Raw genomic sequence first — 19,125 nt, forward strand, 5'->3', positions numbered from 1 at the left:
TTGCTTAAATATATACATTTAGCGAATGGCACAATCACAGACAATTTACAATTCATGCTCTTCTTCCTGTTTAATCCCTACACCAGGCATTAGTTTGTCGAAAACGTTAGTTTAACTCTTGGGGGCCCAAAGTTGATCACTTTTTCTTGGTTAACTTGCATGTTGGAGATAGGCAAACAATAAGATCTAATAGCTTCTTTCCAGACTATGTTACAGAGTGACAGATAATGCTTGCTCAGCTAAAATAACTCCGTCTTGGCATGATGGTAGAAATAAGACTGCTCAGAAATATCTGTCTCACACAGTTTATTTAACAATAAGTAATAAATGAAATGCAACAATTTGTACAGTGATTTAAATTTTGTATTTAGGAGAGCCTGGTTCATTGCATGATTTACACCATTTAACACCACGTTATCAAAAGGGGGTGGGAAGGGGAGACATGAAAAGAGTCTCTTTCCTATTTCTCCATATACAAATTTTCCAAAGGAAATAGGATTGAACAGTTGTGATCAGCATTACGGTGAACATTGGCATTCTCCGTTCTCTTAGATGTTACAGTAACATGAATGGGAAAACCAAACAAAAAAAGTGTTTCGTAATTATTAACCTCTTTTTCCAGAATCTACAGTCCAATAAATATAGTACATTTGGCCTGGCTGGTGCAATAATATAGTAAAATAAACAAAATATTTTTACTTGATGCCCCTTTGAAACATGTATATATAAACACCATTTAGGTTGCAAATACTTGCCTTAACAGAATATTTTTCTGGGCTTCTTTTGTAAAGATGAAAAAAAAAAATGCAAAAGGGTGAAAATGTACATTATTCTTATGCCTTGTACCCAATCAGCTCCCAGCACAGAAAAGGGTGGGGCTATTTTAGTTATTTATATATAGATTTATTTATATATATATGTATATATATATATATATATCTTCTGTTTTAAAGCAACATTAAACCATCCTCTGAAAACCTCTGTTTGGAGCACAGCAGTCCCTTCTCACCAATTTTAAACCATTTGTGCCCGGTAATAGGGCAAATGACCATAAAAAAACCTTTCCAACTGTGATTCATGATTCCTATAAATGGGAGTCAAATATAATATAATATTTTACTGAAAATATTACAATATATTAATAAAATCACAGCACTTTGAAAGATTATGAGCCCTGTGTTGAGTGCAATTTGTGGCCAGTGAAAGAATTGTATCAATGTGGATTAAAGACAACTGAGACAAGAATGGCAACACAGGGAAAATAATGGCTTTACAAAAACCGTCCAACACCAAATAAAAACAGTCAACATTTTTCATTTTCATTAATTTAAGAAAATATAAGACAAACCAAAATTCACAACATAAAAACAGATAGTCATGTTAAGTGTGTAGAAGATGAGGAGCTAGGGAATACTCTGCATCATCAACAGGAAGATATCGAGAGGCTGGCACAGCCACTGAAAATATATTCTTTGTAATAATAATATTAATATATGCCCCTCCCCACTCTGCAGGTCTTTTTTTACCCTTAGCACAGCGTCTCTGGAGAATAATAAAAAAAAAAAAAAAAATTATGAAAAACAAATCAAAATCGGAAAATAACCACAAGCCCTTTTCCCTCCCTCCCAAAATCCACAAAAAAGAAACACGGCTGTTCTTCAGTATAAAAAGTCAGTCTGAGAAGAAAATAAGTTTGTTTTTCTTTTCTGGATTTCTTACACAGTCTTAGCTGACGTAAAGAAGAATGGAAGTGCAACTTCCTTCAGTCCCCAATTCTTAGTGGATGTCTAGTGTGCTCTGTGATAGGTTGGGATTAAGGTCCGAGTTGTCTCCACTCAAACCCAGGTCAGAGATTCCCCCACCATGAAGGCCAGCCATCTGAGAAAGCATAGCTGAGGGATCTGGGCTCCCATAGTGTCCTTGATCCATAGGATTCCCTTGTCCAACACCTACCATTGCCGGATGTGGAGAACTTGTCTGGGGAGAAACATGATGAGGAGAAGGCTGGGGCTGCATGCGTGGAGATGGGCTAGAATGAGGGGGCTGGGACTGGGGACGTGGAGATGGTACTGGCTGTGGAGAACGCACCTGGTTACTTAATGAAGGTGGTAGTTGCTGGCCTTGGAGGTGGGGTGACTGGGCAGGACCTGGCAACATATGTTGCTGTGGACTCATAGGATTTTGCTGTGCTGGAGATCCAATCTGCTGGTGCAAAAGGCGCTGCTGAAAGGTCTGCAAACTATTGCCAGCATCTCCAGGTATTCCCTGGCTCATCTGTCCAATGCTACCCTGTTGCATCTGCATATGGTGCTGAAGTCGTTGTTGCTGTTGCTGCTGTGTATAACTGGCCATAACTTGGTGCTGCTGAAACTGACTATGGTTCACCATTCCAGGACCAGCTCCTTGTTGTTGCTGTTGTTGCTGCTGCTGCTGTTGTTGCTGCTGCTGCATTATTTGCTGACGTCTAAGAATCATCTCTCGGAATTGTGGGGAAATTCCAGCGTGGTTCATATTAACCTGTTGGCTCTGTGGATTCATCCCTGCTATGCCAGTTTGTGAAGGTGGGGGCTGCTGGGGTGGCTGCTGCTGAGGCGCTTGAGGTGGTTGGGACATGGTAGGGCGTGGTCCTACTGCCTGCATTGGATTTATGCCCTGTAGGCCTGCATTGGGGTGAACTTGTGATGGCATACCTGTCATGTTACCGACACCTTGTGGGGCTTGGTTGCAGGCATATTTGGCTGCCCTCTGTTTGATAAAAGCAGCTAGAAGCTGTGGATTAGAATGCAGGATATTCAGCACTTGCTGCTGTTGCATTGGTGAACTGGGAGATCGCAAGGTACGCAGAAGATTTTGAAGTGCAGCTTGTGGCAAGGAACTTGGTTTAGCTTGGCTTGGTCCAGGAACCTGTCCCATACCTGCCTGTGGAGGCATATTTATTGTTTGCCCCTGTTGCACAGGCATAACAGGTGTTCTCTGAATGTTTGACTGCATCGTTTGGGGTTGACCAAGACCAGTTTGTACCCATGGAGGCTGTGGCTGCTGCGGAGGCTGTGGCATTCCAGCTGGATTCATTCCAGAATCAATAAGACTTGGTCCTCGTGGACCTTGCTGTGAGTTTATTCCCATTGGCTGCATAGGTTGCATCTGGTGAGAGTTCATCATGGGCCGAGGGAAAATTTGGGTCTTTGCCATTTGTCTTTGAGTCTCAGCTGCACGCTGTATTTGCATGGCCATCTCCACAGCAGCTGGTGGAGGACCAGGCTGCTGCCCTGAACCTCCCTGGGGTGGTGTGGGGGGAGTCATTTGTCCAGCTGCTTTCCCTTGTGATATACTACTGGATGACTGAGTACGTGTTATACCGTATGGAGGGATACTGTTAGGTGGTGGTGGTTGTGAGGACTGTTGGGACTGGGGTTGAGGAGTCTGTGGTGTTGGAGGCTGCTGTCCAGTGGGTGTGGTTGGGCCAGCAGAATTTGGTGAGGGGAGTCCTTGTTGGGGGACAACCACTCCTGTTCTTTGCATGCTAGCCATACGCCTCCGCAGCATTTGAGCTTGCTGAAGTCTGTGCTGTAACTGCTGTTGCCGTAATTTCTGCTTGATATTGAGGCAGAAGGGCACAGGGCACTTGTTCTCTTGGCAGTGTTTAGCATGATAGCAACACAGAGCAATAAGTTGCTTGCAAATAGGACACCCGCCATTTGTCTTCCGCTTACAGCCCTTTGTGTGCTGAACCACTCTTTTCATCTTCTGACAGGATGGCAGAGAACAGTTTGCATTACGGCACTGGCAAGCATGAACCAAGGACTGAATGCAACGCTGTATGCTTAGTCGACGTGAATCTCCAGGACTTTGAGTTGCAGCTGCCTGCTGGTTGTTACTTTCATCATCTAAACCAAGCCCAAGTTTCTCCATTTTGTGCTCATGTGTCTTTGTATTGAAGCAAGTAATGCACAAATCGTAATCCTAAAGAAAAAGGAAAAAAAAACCCTAAAATCAGTAAAAGTAAACTGGAAGCACTGAAAAGGAAATATGCAATTAAATGCATTATTTATTAAGCACCCACATTTTCAACATGGTGACTTTTTTGTAACACATACTAAGCCATAAATATTTTGACAAAAATTAAGTATATTGAAATGAATAAAATGTATAAAGTTCTGTCTCAGATGATTTCAGCTGTGGGTGATGTAAAACAGTGAATGGAGCTGAACTCCTCACGGTGTAATGTCCATTCTCAGATATTTCAGTAGGAGCTAGGCTGCAGTAAGATGAGCTGCAGTGCCAGGGAATGGCCACTACACAGTGAATGGAGCTATGACGTCTGTTCACAGTTTACATTCAAACACCAATCAAATGAAAACAGCTGACTGGACCCCCAACAATATATTAATGACCTATAGAAGGGATAACACATCAGTATTGTAAGCTCAGAAAAGCTCTTTACCGACATAAGGCACACTGGCACCCTTTATGTAGGATCCCTATGCATGATGCCGGTTTAAGAGCCGAGCCTACACCATACCCGGCAGATGCTGGTTGTGTTACACAGCTGGCATCTGCTTGTTGTTATGAACCGCTTAAATGCCGCTGTCAATATTTCACAGTCATTTAAAGTGCATGGTAGATGCGCTGCCATGGCAGGTTCAAGTCCCCTAAGAGGACTAAAAATTTAAGCAAAAAAAAAAAAAAATTTGAATTACCCCAAAAAGCATGTTATGTTGCCGTGTCTGACAGGTTCAACCAAAATTCATAATTAACCAGATCGGTCGTGCCGTAAAGACAAAGAAAAAACCCAACCAGAACTGAAGTTTTTTTGGTGGATTCTAGAGTTGAGCGAGTACCTAACTATTCGTACTCGTTATACTTAAAACAAACACTAATACTTGTGTATTCGTTCCGAATAGCGTGTGGAATACAATAAAATGGGGAATACTCGCAATGTAACGAGTAACCCGAATCCTGTACTAATTGTTACTCGCACGAATAGTGCAGAATTTGGGTTACTCGTTACGGTGTGACTTTTTCCTAATTGACTTGCATTGCACATGCTATTCGGAATGAATACGCGAGTATTAGTCAGTATTCGTTATGAGTATAGCGAGTACAAAAATAGTTAGGTACTCACTCAACTCTAGTGGCTACAACTCCACAAAAAAAAACAAAAAAAACCTATACAGCTATCACATCCACTGTAAAAGGTCAGTATCAATAAAAACATTAACTTGCTCTGCAAAAAAGAAGCAGTTACACATCTCAGAACATGCCAGCACAGATAAAAAAAAAATAATAATCAATCATTTTTGGGGTAACATATCTAAAACATTTTCACCACTTACAATCCCCCTGACAAATAAACAAAAACCTATACAAGTTTGTACTGATCTAGAGAATCTTATCACTGGGCCATTTTTAGAGAATCAAGCACAACGTAAAAACAAAACCCAAATACACAGTTGTGGAATTGCAATTTTTTTGGCTCAATTTCCCTGCACTTGGATTTTTTTACCATCTTTGGGGCATTGAATGGTAAAGAAGGGAATTTTGTTTACTTACCGTAAATTCCTTTTCTTCTAGCTCCAATTGGGAGACCCAGACAATTGGGTGTATAGCTACTGCCTCCGGAGGCCGCACAAAGTACTACACTTAAAAGTGTAAGGCCCCTCCCCTTCTGGCTATACACCCCCCCGTGGGAGCACGGGTCCCTCAGTTTTAGTGCAAAAGCAAGAAGGAGGAAAGCCAATAACTGTTTCAAAAACAAATTCAATCCGATAAACAATATCGGAGAACGTAACTTATCAACATGAACAACATGTGCACCCGAAAAACAAATACCCTAAGAAAAAACAGGGCGGGTGCTGGGTCTCCCAATTGGAGCTAGAAGAAAAGGAATTTACGGTAAGTAAACAAAATTCCCTTCTTCTTTTTCGCTCCTAATTGGGAGACCCAGACAATTGGGACGTCCAAAAGCAGTCCCTGGGTGGGTAAAAGAATACCTCGTGATCGGGCTGTCAGGCAGCCCTTTCTTACAGGTGGGCCACCGCCGCCTGCAGGACTTGTCTACCTAGGCTGGCATCCGCCGAAGCGTAGGTATGCACCTGATAATGCTTGGTAAAAGTGTGCAGACTCGACCAGGTAGCCGCCTGGCACACCTGCTGAGCCGTAGCCTGATGCCGTAATGCCCAGGACGCACCCACGGCTCTGGTAGAATGGGCCTTCAGTCCAGAAGGAGTCGGAAGCCCAGCAGAACGGTAGGCGTGAAGAATTGGTTCCTTGATCCACCGCGCAAGGGTGGATTTGGAAGCTTGCGACCCTTTATGCTGACCAGCGACCAGGATAAAGAGTGCATCCGAACGGCGCAGAGGCGCCGTGCGGGAAATGTAGATCCTGAGTGCTCTCACCAGGTCCAACAGATGCAAACCCTTTTCAAATTGGTGAACTGGATGCGGACACAAAGATGGTAAAGTGATATCCTGATTGAGATGAAAGGAAGATACCACCTTGGGAAGAAACTCTGGAATTGGACGCAGTACTACCTTGTCTTGGTGAAACACCAGGAAGGGAGATTTGCAAGATAACGCCGCCAGCTCTGACACTCTCCGAAGAGACGTGACCGCCACCAGAAAAGCCACTTTCTGTGAAAGCCGAGAAAAGGAAATCTCCTTCATAGGCTCGAAAGGTGGCTTCTGGAGAGCAATTAGAACCTTGTTCAGATCCCAGGGTTCCAATGGCCGCTTGTAAGGGGGAACGATATGACAAACCCCTTGCAGGAACGTGCGTACCTTAGGAAGTCGCGCCAGGCGCTTCTGAAAGAATACGGATAGCGCAGAGACTTGTCCTTTAAGGGAGCTAAGCGACAAACCTTTTTCCAACCCAGACTGCAGGAAGGAAAGAAAAATAGGCAATGCAAATAGCCAGGGAGAAACTCCCTGAGCAGAGCACCAAGATAAGAATATCTTCCACGTTCTGTGGTAGATCTTGGCGGAGGATGGTTTCCTAGCCTGTCTCATGGTGGCAACAACATCATGAGATAAACCTGAGGTCCCTAGGATCCAGGACTCAATGGCCACACAGTCAGGTTCAGGGCCGCAGAATTCAGATGGAAAAACGGCCCTTGAGACAGCAAGTCTGGACGGCCTGGTAGCGCCCACGGTTGTCCTACCGTGAGATGCCACAGATCCGGGTACCACGACCTCCTTGGCCAGTCTGGAGCGACGAGAATGGCGCAACGGCAATCGGACCTGATTTTGCGGAGCACTCTGGGCAACAATGCCAGAGGTGGGAACACATAAGGTAGTCGGAACTGCGACCAATCCTGAACTAAGGCGTCTGCCGCCAGAGCTCGGTGATCGTGAGACCGTGCCATGAAAACCGGGACCTTGTTGTTGTGCCGTGACGCCATCAGGTCGACGTCCGGCATCCCCCAGCGGCGACAGATCTCCTGAAACACGTCCGGGTGAAGGGACCATTCCCCTGCGTCCATGCCCTGGCGACTGAGAAAGTCTGCTTCCCAGTTTTCCACGCCTGGGATGTGAACTGCGGATATGGTGGATTCTGTGTTTTCCACCTACGTCAGAATCCGCCGGACTTCTTGAAAGGCTTGTCGACTGCGTGTTCCCCCTTGGTGGTTGATGTACGCCACCGCTGTGGAATTGTCCGACTGAATCCGGATCTGCTTGCCCTCCAGCCACTGTTGGAAGGCTCGCAGAGCAAGATAGACTGCTCTGATTTCCAGAACATTGATCTGAAGGGTGGACTCTCTCTGAGTCCACGTACCCTGAGCCCTGTGGTGAAGAAACACTGCTCCCCACCCTGATAGGCTCGCATCTGTCGTGACCACCGCCCAGGATGGGGGTAGGAACGACTTTGCTTTTGACAATGAGGTGGGAAGAAGCCACCATCGGAGAGAGTCCTTGGCTGCCTGAGAGAGGGAGACATCCCTGTCGAGGGACGTCGACTTCCCGTCCCATTGGCGGAGAATGTCCCATTGTAGAGGGCGCAGATGAAACTGCGCGAAAGGGACTGCTTCCATTGCTGCCACCATCTTCCCTAGGAAATGCATGAGGCGTCTCAAGGAGTGGGACTGGTTCTGCAGGAGAGATTGCACCCCTGTCTGCAGAGAGCACTGCTTGTCCAGTGGAAGCTTCACTATCGCTGAGAGAGTATGAAACTCCATGCCAAGATATGTTAGTGATTGGGTCGGGGTTAGATTTGACTTTGAAAAGTTGATAATCCACCCGAAACTCTGGAGAGTCTTCAGTGCCACGTTCAGACTGTGTTGGCATGCCTCTTGAGAGGGTGCCTTTATAAGTAGATCGTCCAAATACGGGATCACGGAGTGACCCTGCGAGTGCAGGACAGCTACTACTGCTGCCATGACCTTGGTGAAGACCCGAGGGGCTGTTGCCAGCCCGAAAGGTAACGCTACGAACTGCAGGTGTTCGCTTTCTATAACGAAGCGTAGAAAACGCTGATGCTCTGGCGCAATCGGCACGTGAAGATAAGCATCTTTGATGTCTATTGATGCTAAGAAATCTCCTTGAGACATTGAGGCTATGACGGAGCGTAGAGATTCCATCCGGAACCTCCTGGTTTTTACGTGTTTGTTGAGCAACTTTAGATCCAGGACGGGCCGAAAGGACCCGTCCTTCTTTGGCACCACAAACAGATTGGAGTAAAAACCGTGACCTTGTTCCTGAAGAGGAACGGAAGTCACCACTCCTTCCGCCTTTAGAGCGGCCACCGCCTGCAGCAGAGCATCGGCTCGGTCGGGCGGTGGGGAAGTTCTGAAGAAACGAGTTGGAGGACTTGGGACCTGCCTGAGCCTCGAAAGGACCGAAAACCAGACTGACCCCTCCTTTGTTGGGGCTTGTTTTGTCTGTGTTGAGGTAAGGATGAGTCCTTACCCTTGGAGTGTTTAATGATTTCATCCAAACGCTCCCCAAACAATCGGTCACGAGAAAAAGGCAAACTGGTTAAGCACTTCTTGGAAGCAGAATCTGCCTTCCATTCTCTCAACCACAGGGCTCTGCGCAAAACCACGGAGTTGGCTGACGCCACCGCCGTACGGCTCGTAGAGTCCAGGACAGCATTAATCGCGTAAGACGCGAATGCAGACATTTGAGAGGTCAATGGTGCCACCTGCGGGGCAGATGTACGTGTGACCGAGTCGACTTGTATAAGCCCAGCTGAAATAGCTTGGAGTGCCCATACGGCTGCGAAAGCTGGCGCCAACGACGCTCCAATAGCTTCATAGATGGATTTCAGCCAGAGCTCCATCTGCCTGTCAGTGGCATCTTTAAGTGCCGCTCCATCTTCTACTGCAACTAAAGATCTAGCTGCAAGCCTGGAGATTGGAGGGTCCACCTTGGGACACTGGGTCCAACCCTTGACCACGTCAGGGGGAAAAGGATAGCGTGTATCTTTAAGCCGTTTAGAAAACCGCTTCTCAGGATAAGCGTGGTGTTTCTGGATTGCATCTCTAAAGTCAGAGTGGTCCAGAAAAGTGCTTAATTTACGCTTGGGATATCTGAAATGGAATTTCTCCTGCTGTGAAGCTGCCTCCTCCGCAGGAGGAGCTGGCGGAGAAATATCTAACATCCTATTGATGGACGCTATAAGATCATTCACTATGGCGTCACCATCCGGTGTATCCAGATTGAGAGCGGTCCCAGGATCAGAATCTTGATCAGTTACATCCGCCTCATCACCCATAGATTCGTCCCGCTGGGATCCTGACCAGTGAGACGAAGTTGAGGGCCCCTCATAACGAGCCCGCTTAGGTTGTCTGGGACTGTCGTCCGAGTCAGAATCGTCACCCTGGGGTGCATGTGACACCCCCGGAGCTTGGAAGTGTTCCAGCTGAGGGGGACCAGGGAGCAATGATGCCACAGTGTCCAAGGTCTGAGTTACTGGTCTAGACTGCAATGTTTCAAGAATCTTTGACATGGTCATAGACAATCTGTCAGCAAAAGCTGCAAACTCCGTTCCTGTCACCTGGACAGCATTCACAGGTGGTACACCCTGGGTCACGTCCAGCAGAGGCCCCGGCTGTGCAAGTTGCACAGGGGCCGAGCACTGCACACAATGGGGGTCAGTGGAACCTGCCGGTAGAGCAGCCCCACATGCGGTACAGGCAGCATATAATGTCTGTGCCTTGGCACCCTTGCGTTTTGCGGACGACATGCTGTTGCCTCCTTGTAATCTAGGAGGGTATATAGCCGAGAATCACCAGCGACCGTACAGTACAAAGTATTTGCAAACACAAAATACTCAGTATACAAACGGCACAAGTGGGGGTGAGCCCTTGAGGCTGCTTACCGCCCGCTGAACAGCGGGTATGAGGCCGTAGAATCCCATGTCTGGGTCTCCCCGTCTCCCCTCTGCAGCTCAGCGTGCAGGCAGGAATGGCTGCCGGCGTTCTGTGAAGAGGGGCGGACCGTGGGCGTGCCACAGACAAAGTGCGGGAAACTGCGTCCTACTGTGCCTGGTGTGAGGGCTGGAGTATGTAAAAAAGACTCCAGCCCTCAGCGCTGATGCTCTGTACAGCGTCCCGCCCTCCTCCTGACTGGCAGGTGCGGAGGCGGGAACGAACGAACTAGGCCGCAAAAGCCGGGGACTGTAGTAATAAGCGCGGCCGTGATATATGCACGGTCAGCGCGGAAGTCCCCGGCGCACCACAAGTCCCAGCCGCGTCGCAGTCCCAGCGGCCGGCGCGACCGTTCTCCCTGAGTCTACCCACTCAGCTAAGCTGAAGTAAGGAAATGGCACAAGCGCAGCAGCGCTGTTGTCCCCGGCGCACTAACACACCCAGCAATGCTGCGGTGTGCGCGCGTATGCACGGGGACACAGAGTACCTTGACGGAGCAGGGCCATGTCCCTGACGATACTCAGCTCCATATCCAGCGGCTTCTCCAGGGGCTGCGGATGGAGCACGGTCTCAGTGCCTGGAGACCGGTAAAATCCCACTTCGCCCAGAGCCCTAATGGGGATGGGGAAGGAATCAGCATGTGGGCTCCAGCCTCCGTACCCGCAATGGGTACCTCAACCTTAACAAGCACCACCGACAGAAAGTGGGGTGAGAAGGGAGCATGCTGGGGGCCCTGTATGGGCCCTCTTTTCTTCCATCCGACATAGTCAGCAGCTGCTGCTGACTAAACAGTGGAGCTATGCGTGCGTGTCTGACCTCCTTCGCACAAAGCAAAAACTGAGGGACCCGTGCTCCCACGGGGGGGTGTATAGCCAGAAGGGGAGGGGCCTTACACTTTTAAGTGTAGTACTTTGTGCGGCCTCCGGAGGCAGTAGCTATACACCCAATTGTCTGGGTCTCCCAATTAGGAGCGAAAAAGAAATAAATGGTAGTCTTATAGATGAATTATGTGAAAACAATCCAAAATATAAATTTAGACATTTAGGTCGACAAATGACCTTTACAAGTAATACTGCATGTAAGAAATTAAAAACAAAAATTGTATGTGTAAAACAATAACCAATCAATATAATGAAAATATCATGAAAAATGTACAAAGGAAAATATACAAAAGAAAACCCAGCATATTTGATTATTACATAAAATATGTGAGCTAAGATAAACCGCAAAGCTGGATTCACATGGAAAACTATTTAATTAATGATTTCTTTATAAAGTAGACACTGTCTATATACTTCGATTCCCCCACACAAAGGGAAATAGAATCAGTCAACGCTTCACTTGAAACATTACGTCTCAACAAGGAATTGGATATACAATGTTTGTCCCTTTAATGTATTTTAGAGGTTAATTTTATATGATCATGTGTAGATATTGTAGATATTTTCTTCCTACAATATCCAAAAATTAGACCTATGTGAGTTATAATAGGGTGATCAAACCTCCCCCTAGATTTGGGAATATATATATATATATATATATATATATATATATATATATATATATATATATATATATATATATATACATACATACATACATACATACATACATACATACATACATATATATATATATATATATATATATATATATATTTTTTTTTTTTTTAATTTTCTTTTATTATTATATGAGGTATATGTCTACCTATTATTTCTTAGTTGCATAATTGCTGATTATGTGTCTTACCCTTATGATCACTTATGGTGAACTCTCTTATGTCATCAGATCATCTATAGTTCTCCTACAGGGTCTGCTATCATTGTACCTTTTCTATATCCTTGCACCCAAGTCCGCCGAGTTACCACGATACTGTGACCACACTGGATTTCCCTGCAGCAACTTCACAAGATCAGTGCCTCAGGAGACTCCTCCCTGCCTCCGACATCAGTCCATATGCCATACACAATTGAGGCTTGCATACCACGGCTTTCCTCATGCTCCTTTCACCCTTCTCTGACATCTCCACCAGGTTTTTCAGTTGCTATGAGGCTTTTCAGACTGCAGATTTTCTCTTGCTCGTGTTTACTTTAGTTCCAGGTGGCCAGCTATTTAAAGGTGTTTCATACTACCTGGAGTACCTCTTGTCATTCCCCATGGGTGCCTCCATAAAAACAAAAGGTTTATACTCCCCTCTGGTTCTGTTGCGGTTCCAGCGATGTCAGAACTCAGTAATTAACAGGAAGTGAGCGCTCGCTTCCTTTCAGTCACTCCTGTGTCTTAAGGCGGGGAGACAAGCTGGCAGTGATTGGATGTGGGGATCGATTATCAATGTCACATTGGTTCTGGCATCACTGGAATTGAGACAGCAGCGGAGGGGCTTTTTTATTTCTATGGAAGCACACATGGAGAATGAGAAGGTCCTGTCAAAGCCGTAGACGACTTCTTTAACCCTGCCTTGCACACACATTTTTGAATGCTATTCTCTGCTGCAGCACGTGCCGCTTCTCACCACTGCAATCCACTAAGGCACAGATGTCGTTTTACCCTGACGCACAGTTATTCAATTTGCTTATTATGTACTGATATTCCACGATTACTCAATTTTAGCACACCACCTTTTTGTTTCTGGCGTCTCACTTGTATTTTCCTGCTTGGTATATTAGTTATCCTATTTTTTGCTTGTATTATTCTCATCTCTTTACTGGTGAATATCTACACATTCTTTTATGTAATCATCACATATTCTGGGTCTTATTTTATATATTCTTCATGACATTTTCATGTTTGGTTATTGTCTTACACATACAATTTTAGCTTTTATTTCCTTATGTGCAGTATTACTGATGGTCATATGTTGACTGAAAAGTCTACATTTATATTTTAGATTGCTTACACTTAATAAATTGCATCTATACAGAATTTTGTGTGAAATGTTCTATTTTCGATTCAAAACTACAAGTCATCAGGCAAAAAACAAGCTCTTATAAGGCATTGTTACTGGAAATAAAGCAACGGGTCTTAGAAGAAAAAAACAACAAAATAAAACCAAAAGGAGGGGGTTAAGTAAAAAAGTGTGGATTAAATCGTAAAATGCTTCAGAATTCTGCCACTTTTACACTGCACCTTGCTGTTAAATTGACCTGAGTAAATGATGACGGACACTTACCTCACAAACTGTGCAGTGCCATCTTGTTTCCACATGATGCTTGCATTCATTGCAGGTATACACAAACCGGTCCTGGCTTTGGGTGTGAAGTTCCACTAACATGCACATGGTTGACCATTTGGATCTACGCAAAGATGAGAACTCCAAGTGTTTGTCCCTGGCCAGAGTTAGAAAGGCATCCCGTCCATCCATTAGGTCACAGGGGATTAGGGGATCTGGTTCCACAATTGGAGGAAGAGAGTTGGCAGCAGGACCAGCAATCAGACGGATAACAAAAAATACCTGCATCATAAAAAGGAGGAATGAAGTTGATGTAAAAATAAGAAAAAAAACAAACACAGTTTAAAACTATTTATTTTTTAGTTAATTTTACAGATTTTTTAAGTTATTGGGTAATGCGGTAACAACCAGATTACGGTGATTACTGACATTACAGTATCTCAAGTAATCTACTGCATTGTAGAAGTGTCAGATCATGAACCACCAACCTCTTTGTGTTTCTCCATAGTAGCATACAGTTTCTGAGACAAATCATTAGAAACATTAGGCATTCCAGGTTTCTTCTTGCTTCCTCGACTTAAACTGCTTTTGTTCTTACTTGTCTTTTTATTGTTCTTTTTCTTGGCATTTTTGCTATCCCCTTTTCCAACCTTTTAAACAAAATACATAGAAAATTAAACATCTCTGATAAATATCCTTTCACCCTATTGGCAAATAGTTTGTACACACAGGATGTCAATTTAGCTTTATAAACACATCAATATATTTCTGAATATACAAGGGTATGTATATAATGATTATATGTACTGTACATAGAGGTAACATTTCTCCTTGTGCCTGGCATTTCACTGTGAGGAGGATCATGAGCCTTGCAATGCTCCTTTGTGAAATTAAATATACAAAATTTCCTCTCCAGAGTAAGACGCATGTGACTGATGCGCTGTACAACGGATGACAAAACAGAATTGTTTGTCGGACTCCGTTGTGTGCGGGGGGCGGAGCGCGAGGAGGCGGGGTTCGGGGTGGGTGGAGCCGAGCGGGGCCGTAGCACTGAGGACGTCATTCCCGGGGACAGGTGTGTGTGAGAGAGAGAGTGTGTGTGTGTGTGTGTGTGTGTGTACACATGCTGAGTACGGGAGGGGGCGGAGCCGAACGGGGAAGTGTCGGGCTCCCTGCACAGCTAAGCTAAATATCGGGTATAAGCAAAGCACTTTTTGCTTGGTTACCCGATATTTATCTTGGTTACCAGCATACACCGCTTAGCGCTGGCTCCCTGCACACGTAACCAGTGTAAATATCGGGTAACTAACCAAAGCGCATTGCTTAGTAACCCGATGCGTATCCTGGTTACGTGTGCTGGGAGCCAGAGAGCGCATGCGCAGCGAAATCCTACGGATCGCGCTGCTCAAAAAACATTACATGCTGCGTTCCTCCCGCCCGGCGGTCAGTCGTTCCACGACTGATCAGTCGGGCGCAGGGTGCAACGCAGCATCATCAGTCACAATCCGCCACTCATACAAGTCTATGGGAACAACGGAATCCGCCAAACGGATTCCATTGTTTACCAGAGCAGCGGATTGTGACTGATACAATTTAACGGAAGTGTGAACCTAGCCTAAGAGGAATTGAACTCTAGTGCTGCCAATTGGGAGTAGCAATCCCAAATGTCAATACTGACCTTTGAACGAGCCTTGCCATATGACTTAGGGGTACTTCTCACATAGCGAGAAGGCTGCTGAGTCACAGGTTTTGTGACGTACTAGTGACCTCATTAGCGATCTTGCTGTGTGTGACACTAAGCACGACCTGGCCAATGCTGTGAAATCGCTGATCGTTACACACTGTTCTGGTTCATTTTTTGCTCGTTGGTCTCCCGCTGTGCAGGCACCCATTGGCGTGTATGACGGCGGGAGACCAACGAGCACAGATTGTACGCTGGTAACCAGGGTAAATATCGGGTAACTAAGCAAAGCGCTTTGCTTTGTTACCAGATATTTACCCTGGTTACCAGCGTACACCGCTTAGCGCTGGCTCCCTGCCCACGTAACCAGGGTACACAGAGTTACCAAGCAAAGCGCTTTGCTTAGTTACCCGATATTTACCCCTGGCTACATGTGCAGGGAGCCAGCGCTAAGCGGTGTACGCTGGTAACCAAGGTAAATATCGGGTAACCAAGCAAAGCGCTTTGCTTAGTTACCCGATATTTACCCTGGCTACGTGTGCAGGGAGCAGGTGGCTGGTCACTGGTGAGATCTGCCTGATTGATAGCTCACAAGCGACCATATAGCGACGCACCAGCAATCCTGACCAGGTCATATCGTGGTCGGAATCGCTGGTACGTCGTTTAGTGAGACGTTACCCTTAGGATAAAGGCTCAATATTGACCTTTAGGATTACTACTTCCAAAAGGTGGCACCAGCGTTCAAGTCCTCCTTTCTGGAGAGGCAATTTGTATATTTAATTTCCTACCCTGTTTCCCCGAATATAAGAGAGACTTTTTTTTTGCCCTGAAAAAAGCACTAGGTCTTATTTTCAGGGGGTGTCTGTATGGCTCCCAGATCTCCCTGTGATCTCCCAGCAGCTGTGCTGCACACCGTCCTCCTCTGCCTCCTGCCGACACTCACGGATCCGATCGCATACACACAATATTGAACATACCACTACAATCGCATGCACACACTCATAACATCCGGAGATACCTCATGCTTCCGGCCATGTGATCCTCCGGCAGGTCCTGGAAGGTCATTGCACTGCACAGTATCGCCGCTGAGAAGCAAGCGATATCACTGGATGTGATGTGTGTGGATGCGATCTGTAGTGTGTGATCTGTGTGTGTGTGTGTGATCTGTGTGTGTGTGTGTGTGTGATCTGTGTGTGTGTGTGATCTGTGTGTGTGTGTGATCTGTGTGTGTGTGATCTGTGTGTGTGTGTGTGTGTGTGATCTGTGTGTGTGTGTGATCTGTGTGTGTGTGTGTGTGTGTGTGATCTGTGTGTGTGTGATCTGTGTGTGTGTGTGTGTGTGTGATCTGTGTGTGTGTGTGTGTGTGATCTGTGTGTGTGTGTGTGTGTGATCTGTGTGTGTGTGTGTGTGTGTGTGTGATCTGTGTGTGTGTGTGATCTGTGTGTGTGTGTGATGTGTGTGTGTGATCTGTGTGTGTGTGTGTGTGTGAGTGTGTGTGTGTGTGTGTGTGTGTGTGAGTGTGTGATCTGTGTGTGTGTGATCTGTGTGTGTGTGATCTGTGTGTGTGTGTGTGATCTGTGTGTGTGTGTGTGATCTGTGTGTGTGTGTGTGATCTGTGTGTGTGTGTGTGATCTGTGTGTGTGTGTGTGATCTGTGTGTGTGTGTGTGATCTGTGTGTGTGTGTGTGATCTGTGTGTGTGTGTGTGATCTGTGTGTGTGTGTGTGATCTGTGTGTGTGTGTGTGATCTGTGTGTGTGTGTGTGATCTGTGTGTGTGTGTGTGTGATCTGTGTGTGTGTGTGTGTGTGTGTGATCTGTGTGTGTGTGTGTGTGTGTGATCTGTGTGTGTGTGTGTGTGTGTGATCTGTGTGTGTGTGTGTGTGTGTGATCTGTGTGTGTGTGTGTGTGTGTGATCTGTGTGTGTGTGTGTGTGATCTGTGTGTGTGTGTGTGATCTGTGATCTGTGTGATCTGTGAGTGTGTGATCTGTGAGTGTGTGATCTGTGTGTGTGTGATCTGTGTGTGTGTGATCTGTGTGTGTGTGATCTGTGTGTGTGTGATCTGTGTGTGTGTGATCTGTGTGTGTGTGATCTGTGTGTGTGTGATCTGTGTGTGTGTGATCTGTGTGTGTGTGATCTGTGTGTGTGTGATCTGTGTGTGTGTGATCTGTGTGTGTGTGTGTGATCTGTGTGTGTGATCTGTGTGTGTGTGTGTGTGATCTGTGTGTGTGTGTGTGTGTGATCTGTGTGTGTGTGATCTGTGTGTGTGTGTGTGATCTGTGTGTGTGTGTGATCTGTGTGTGTGTGATCTGTGTGTGTGATCTGTGTGTGTGATCTGTGTGTGTGATCGATGTGTGTGTGATCGATGTGTGTGTGATCTGTGTGTGTGTGTGTGTGTGTGTGTGTGTGTGTGTGTGTGTTCCGCCGCAGGACCTTGATGTGATCACCTGCTCCGGCGTCTGGTGAGTACGATCGGGGGTCTTGTCTCTTCCTTATTTAGGGGGTGTCTGCTGTCTATAATGAAGTGTCCTGCAGTGTCTAACTATTTTACCGCTGCATGGACACTTCATTATTGGACTGCGGCTAGGTCTTATTTTCAAGGGATGTCTTATATTTAAGCATGCGTGAAAACTCCTGCTAGGTCTTATTTTCGGAGAAACACAGTAGAGGAGCACAGCATGGCTCATAAGTCTCCATACAGCGACATGCCAGGCACACACACATATACATACACAAGCACTAATATATATTATATAATATATACATTCACATACATACACACATACACATATATATATATATATATATATATATATATATACACACATACACACACACACACACACATATATATACACATATGTGTGTGTGTATGTGTGTATGTATGTGAATATATATATTATATAATATATATTAGTGCTTGTGTATGTATGTGTGTGTGTGCCTGGCATGTCACAGTCACATATATACAAACACATACATACACACACACACACATACATATATACATCTATATATATAATTGCCTTATTCTGTTTGTCTGCCTGTCTTGCTCCAAAATTGTGTCCTTGACATATGACATCTCCTTAAGGTGACAAACAGCGGATTGGCCGCTGGGCTCGCCATGGCCCCACCCCCCGCACGGATTGGCCGCTCGGCTTCACGGATTCTCCATGGCCCCGCCCCCCACACGGATTGGCCGCTCGCCTCGGTTCCTCCCCTTGCACGGATTGGCAGCTCGCCTCGGCTCCGCCCCCCCCGCACGGATTGGCCGCTCGCCCAGGCTCCACCCCCCACACAGAATGGCCTCTCGCCCCGAGGTGAGCGCATCAAGGTCCTGCAGCGGCGGAACACACACACAAGAACACACACATAAGGACACACACATCAGACCACACTCACTCTCTCACACACCTCACGCATCCACATGCTCACAACATCCCGTGATATCGCTTGCTTCTCCTCGGCGATACTGTGCAGTGACCTTCCAGGACCTGCCGGAGGATCACATGGCCGGAAGCATGTGGTATCTCCGGATGTTGTGATTGTGTCAGCGCGTATGTGCGATATCGTGTGTGTGCGTGTGCGAGAGAGAGAGAGAGAGAGTGTGTGTGTGTGTGTGTGTGAGAGTGTATGCGATTGGATGTGCGTGAGTGTGTTCTGATGTGTGTGTGTGAGTGTATGCGATCGGATTTGTGAGTGTCGGCAGAGGAGCACGGCGTGCAGCACAGCTGCTGGGACCGCACACCGGTGGGCACAGGGAGAAGTGGGGTGTGTGTGTGTGTGAGTGTGTGAGTGTATGCGATCAGATGTGTGCGTGTTTACTGACTGATGTGTGACTGTGGAGCACGATGGGGAGTGTGCAGCATGGGGGATGGAGCACGATGGGGAGTGTGCAGCATGGGGGATGGA

At 46.3% G+C, this 19,125-nt stretch overlaps 1 protein-coding gene across 4 annotated transcripts in view; it reads right to left on the reverse strand.

Moving 5' to 3' along the window:
• Positions 1–291: 291 nt before the first annotated feature.
• Positions 292–19,125, reverse strand: part of EP300 (EP300 lysine acetyltransferase) — a 508,128-nt gene continuing 489,294 nt past the window's right edge. For all 4 annotated transcript variants that reach the window (XM_075321927.1, XM_075321925.1, XM_075321926.1 and 1 more), the window contains exons 29-31: positions 14,024–14,185; positions 13,536–13,817; positions 292–3,963 (exon numbers count right to left, since the gene is read on the reverse strand). In XM_075321927.1, coding sequence (XP_075178042.1) covers positions 1,777–3,963; positions 13,536–13,817; positions 14,024–14,185 — 2,631 coding nt within the window. In that variant the 3' untranslated portion in view covers positions 292–1,776. The remainder of the gene's footprint in view (positions 3,964–13,535; positions 13,818–14,023; positions 14,186–19,125) is intronic.

Source organism: Anomaloglossus baeobatrachus, chromosome 8 (assembly GCF_048569485.1).
Source record: "Anomaloglossus baeobatrachus isolate aAnoBae1 chromosome 8, aAnoBae1.hap1, whole genome shotgun sequence".
Taxonomy (NCBI): domain Eukaryota; kingdom Metazoa; phylum Chordata; class Amphibia; order Anura; family Aromobatidae; genus Anomaloglossus; species Anomaloglossus baeobatrachus.